A 5,000-nucleotide genomic window follows, 5' to 3' on the forward strand; every position below is an offset into this window, starting at 1 on the left:
TAATTCACCGATTGCCCTACCATTCTTATAAATAAAACCCCCTACTCCATTGCGTTGCTTACCTTTTCACCTTATATATATATTTTAAAAAATTCATTTAAACCATTTAGTTAAGGTAGTTATTTCAATAAAGACCGATGGACAATTTATACATGTTCTAACTCTTTGTGGTTTTATGGATCATGAGTTATCTAAGAGAAAATGAAAATTGTAATAACACTTATAAGATCATGTCTTAATTGATAAAACTGCCAAGAGGGGTGGAAAAGGGTGAATAGGTTGTCCAAGATAGATATCACTAGTATTTAATTTTCATCCAAATTTTAATTTGTATCAATAATGATTAAAAATCATTCAATCACATACAAATATAATATATGTTATGTGGAAAGGCCACCTATAAAGTTTCCTAGAAACCATGTAGATGTAAAAAATTATAGATTAAATGGCCACAAACAAATCTAATAACTATGAAAGAAAAAATGTATACAAAATTACTTGACTCGGATACACCTACTTATAGGTCTTATACTAGACAAAACCTTTATAGGACTTTAAATACTCGACGTAGCACCTCGTGCTCTTTAATGAACACTTTCAACCATGTGTTGAAACTAGTGGATCAAACATTATTTTTTTGTTGAAGAATTCTTTCAAGATAGCTCTTGAAAGCTTGAGAGATGGAGAATTTAGGTTATAGGGATGACTATATTCTTGTGTGTCATTTCCCCATTACAACTCAATAAAATCATATATCTATGAAACCTAATAAATAATTTTGAAGAACAATTTTAAACTTAGTTTTACAAAAATACCCTTAAAAATATGAAGAATGGATTTAGAATATGTGAAATAGACTTGACCACGTAAACATAAAAGACTAACATTTGATTGTTGGGGGTTGTTCGAGTACTAGGGAGGGTGTTTGATTGTCCTATAGGTCAGGATGTTTGATTGTCCTATAGGTCAACGGTTGAATGCCTTTCAAAACGTTTGAACATTTTATATCTTTTTTGAGTTCATAACTTCATTTTTTGTATTTTCTTCAAAATATACGTCTTATAATTATATTATTCAAATTCTAATTACTTCAAATATGCATATAATTCATAGAAGAATCAATTTTAAAGTAGCTTTAAATTGAATGATACCAATCAAATATTTGGAAGGAAAATATTTCAAACTCAATGCATAAATAAAATAATTTTTTTAATCTAAACTGATAAATCAACACAAGACTTTGAAGCACATTGCACCTTTTAATGTCCTGATCAATACGAAGGTTCACACACAGTAGAAAAATAAATATCGATATGACTGGAGAAGATGAGAGGCATTGAATTAATGGAGAGGAAAGACTTCCGATAAATAGTGAATAGTGAGGGCGCTCTAGTTGAAGAGGAGTCTCAATCAGTACCAAAACTAAGAGAGTGAGAGGAAGGGTGATATCAATGTCGACACGTGGGAGAAAATTGACACGTGAAGGTGCTGGGTTGCAGGGCATGTGTGGTCCCTGGCCATCATGCAAGTGTGGGTACTGGGTGTGCCCAAACACCTCACTACGTCCTCTCTTCCTTCCCCCCACCCCTTAACTCCTTCACGTGATTCACTCAATAAACCTCCCACATATTCCCCACCCTCACCCTCTGCTTTTAGGTCTTTTTCCTAACCACACTCCCACACTGTATACATAATTTTTAATCTTGCGTTGTACCCACCACCAGTTAAAGTGAATATATGAAGAATCTTCTTTTATTTTCTTTATTTTTATTTATTTATTTTTTTGGGTTGTGATGAATGTATGTCGTCGACATGGCAAATGGTTACATTGAGAGGATAACCAAAATGCAAAGATGAAACCTAAAAACTGTAAGTCAGCCAGCGAGCCAGCTGAAAAGGGAGGACAGGTGAGGGTCAGGCACAGTTTGCAGAGGTGGACAGACCCCTCATGTGACCATACTTTCACTCCCATCATTATTACGCTCTTGGGTCCCGTTTGCTTAATGCCCCCCTTTCATTTTCTTCCATACATTTCATTTCATGCATAGAACTATCTCAGAGTGTATGAAAGAATCATTTACTTTGAGAAAAAAATAAAAATTAATACCAGAAATGATGATTCATCACCCTTTGTTATGAAATCGAGTCCAAGGGAAAGAAACGAGGGTATACACTTATGTATATTCAGTGTATGGAGGCCAGGTGAGAGAAAAAAGGTGAAAGAGCGGGTGTGGTGGGCAAAAGTTGTTTTGCCTTAAATGGGGTACCATTTGAAATGTGATTGTTCTTCTAATAGAAGGGTTGGGCAGGCGACACGGCAATTATTGCAAGGCTAAAAGGGTTAAATTGAATGGGACTTGGTCCAGTACCCACCATTGCAAAGGCCGGGAAATGGGGTGGACGGCTTCCTACTGTTTTTAGTAAATGCTCACTTTACTTTGTAGCATTGAATTTGAAATAGGCCAACTTGGGTGGCTAAGTAGTGGGCAGTTGGTCACAGGCAGCAATCCAAAGCTGCATTAGAGTGATGCTGCGAAATAATTAGCTCTACCTCTCAAAGCAATTCCTCATTTAGCATTTTGTAATAGCCTTGCATCAAATGGTTGCTTCTGCATTGGAATTTGCTTTTTGGATTCGGCTGGAATGCCTAATCTCCGCTTCATTTTCATTTTAATAAGGGTCATCTGAGATCATGGATCCATCCAAAGTTTGGCTTTTTTTTTTTTTTTTCAAATGAGAAATTAATAAGAATTGGTATGGATTATAATTGAAATAGAGAAAGCTAGTATGGGTAGTTCCTTTGACTGTGGAGAGGAGGAAGGGGATGTTTATGAAATAATTGATTTCATTGAAGGAATAGACTATGCAACCAAAATCCAATTACAAGTTTTAGAGGAGATTATTATGATTTATAACTGTGTCTAGGAGGGGTTGCCAAGCCGAAGCCGCTATGAGAGGGCGGCTGTGCCAGCCTAGCGTCAAACACCCGTCATGCTCCTCAACACAGTACCCCTCAGCCGAGAACAGCGTCAGCAGCATACTGGCTTGTTTGAACGCATTGGATCCCAGGTTCAACGGCCTGAACCCTGCTGCTCCAAGCCGATTCCTCCACTTAGCCAACGGCTCGTGCCTTTCCACTCGAGCCGACCCTTCGCAACACAACACGTTGCATATCTCTTTCTGGATGTAAATCTCGGCTACGGCTTTCTCCGGCTGGAGAGAGCAAGCCTCTAGGGAATCGAACATTGTGGAGTAGTAGTACAGGGCCTCGGTGAACCGATCCAAGAACTCTGATTGGTTATGATTCGCTTCCTGTTCAACCACTGTCACGATTTTCGGGTTCAAGCTTCGGATCCACCCAAGCACCGTTTCTATGGCAGACACCCGGGTCGGACCGGATCCGAGAAGCCGGTGAAGCTGCATGATTGAGTTTATAGCTACGGCTTCCTTTGGGCTCACCTGTAGCATCCACGGCTTCACATCTTCCAGCCGCGAAGCTGCCACACCACGAAAAGCGAAGCGGACGTTGACGGACCGGGCTAACTCAGCGAGCCGGAGACCGATTTCTCGGAGCGAGTCGCGGCCGTCAGGCGATGGGGGACCAATGCCTGTCAAACGGAGTAAAGGAGGCCCACCGGGACGCAGGGCTAGGGCTTGAATAAGAGCCGGCCATTGTAAGCCGTGCATTAGGTTGAAGTCAACGACGTGGACGCAATCGTGGCCGTCGAAAGCTTCTAAGATGGCTTGATTAGCCGTGAAGTGAGCGAATTTCAGGTACGGACAAGCCTCGTAGAAGTGATGATATAAAATCTCGTTCTCGTTAGACCAGCCAGTGGCGCAGGGGGCCTGCGGTGTGAATACACGGCGGTTGAGTGCGTCAATGAAGTAGCGAGCGACTTTCCCGATGCCGCAGCCAGTGTTTACACGAGTCAGCAAAGCCTGCATCTCTTCAATTAGCGATCCAGCCAAGGGTAGATCGCCACGTTGGACTGACTCAGCACACGTCATCATCATGTGCACCAATCTGATACCGGAATCTTCTTCCATCGCTGTAACCACCGTCAACTGATGAGTGAGTTCTTGCTGCTGCTGCTGAGGTGTATGATGTTCCACCCACGAATTGTTGCAAACCGTCTGATTTATGGCGGGGCTCACCACGCTGTCAATATAAGTGAGATCAGAAAAATCCGATAGATCAGAAGGTATTGACACGGGCGGATTGAACTCGAAGAGCATCGAGTCCACCCAGGAGGCGATATCGGAGGGGTTGCAGTGAAGAACATCGGAGGCCAGCTGTGAGATCTCCGACGGAGCGTTGACCATCACCGTCTCCAGTCGCTCCAGACGCTGGGCGACTTGATGGAGCTCCGTAGAGCGGACCTTGTAGCCGGCGCCGGCGAGAAGTCCATCGATGTCAGACGGTTTGGCGGCAGAAGAGGGGGAGCTGGTGGTGCTGCCGGTAGAGATGGCAGAGTCGTAAGGCCCCATATGGGAGTGATGCTGCGTGGGGGGATGGGTTTTCCAATTCAAATCAGATAGCAAGTATTTGCTTTATGGATTGTGGGAATCATACCTGATTCTAGAGAGAGAGAGAGAAAGAGTGAGTAGACTTGGGGAGTGAGAAGTGATAGGCGAAGGAGAGGGGAAAATGGGTTCCTTCCGTAGAGAGAAAGAGAGAGGGAGTGTGTGATTGGTAAAGGGGAAAGCCAATATTGATTTTGAGAATGAGAGAGAAAGGACGTAGGGCCCTGAGATGACATGGATCATGTATGACTCATGAGTCATGACCATCAAACTCTACCCATCCATCGTCAAAAACTTGTTTTGCAATCACATCCCTACTTTTTCCCCTTATTTCTTTCTCATCCCTCTCTAACTTTTCTCATCCATTCTTTTCTGGCAGAATCTCATGAAAAACCATGTACCCAAATTTTACAAGAATGGGACTGCACACCTTCCTCCACACTTAACATCAATTCAATAGCAAGACTTCTCCTAGG

At 42.4% G+C, this 5,000-nt stretch overlaps 1 protein-coding gene across 1 annotated transcript; it reads right to left on the reverse strand.

The window, feature by feature from the left end:
* Positions 1-2,827: 2,827 nt before the first annotated feature.
* LOC100249084 (protein SLENDER RICE1-LIKE 1) lies at positions 2,828-4,957 on the reverse strand. The gene has a single exon (XM_002284916.5). It carries the CDS (start codon positions 4,486-4,488, stop codon positions 2,890-2,892), a length of 1,599 nt encoding a protein of 532 aa, XP_002284952.1. The 5' UTR covers positions 4,489-4,957; the 3' UTR covers positions 2,828-2,889.
* Positions 4,958-5,000: the final 43 nt, after the last annotated feature.

The sequence above is a fragment of the Vitis vinifera genome, chromosome 11 (genome assembly GCF_030704535.1).
Source record: "Vitis vinifera cultivar Pinot Noir 40024 chromosome 11, ASM3070453v1".
In the NCBI taxonomy this organism is placed as follows: domain Eukaryota; kingdom Viridiplantae; phylum Streptophyta; class Magnoliopsida; order Vitales; family Vitaceae; genus Vitis; species Vitis vinifera.

What these genes read in the sequence shown, in the direction of transcription:
- LOC100249084 (XM_002284916.5), bottom strand. Translation starts at nt 4,488, where the DNA reads ATGGGGCCTTACGACTCTGCCATCTCTACCGGCAGCACCACCAGCTCC.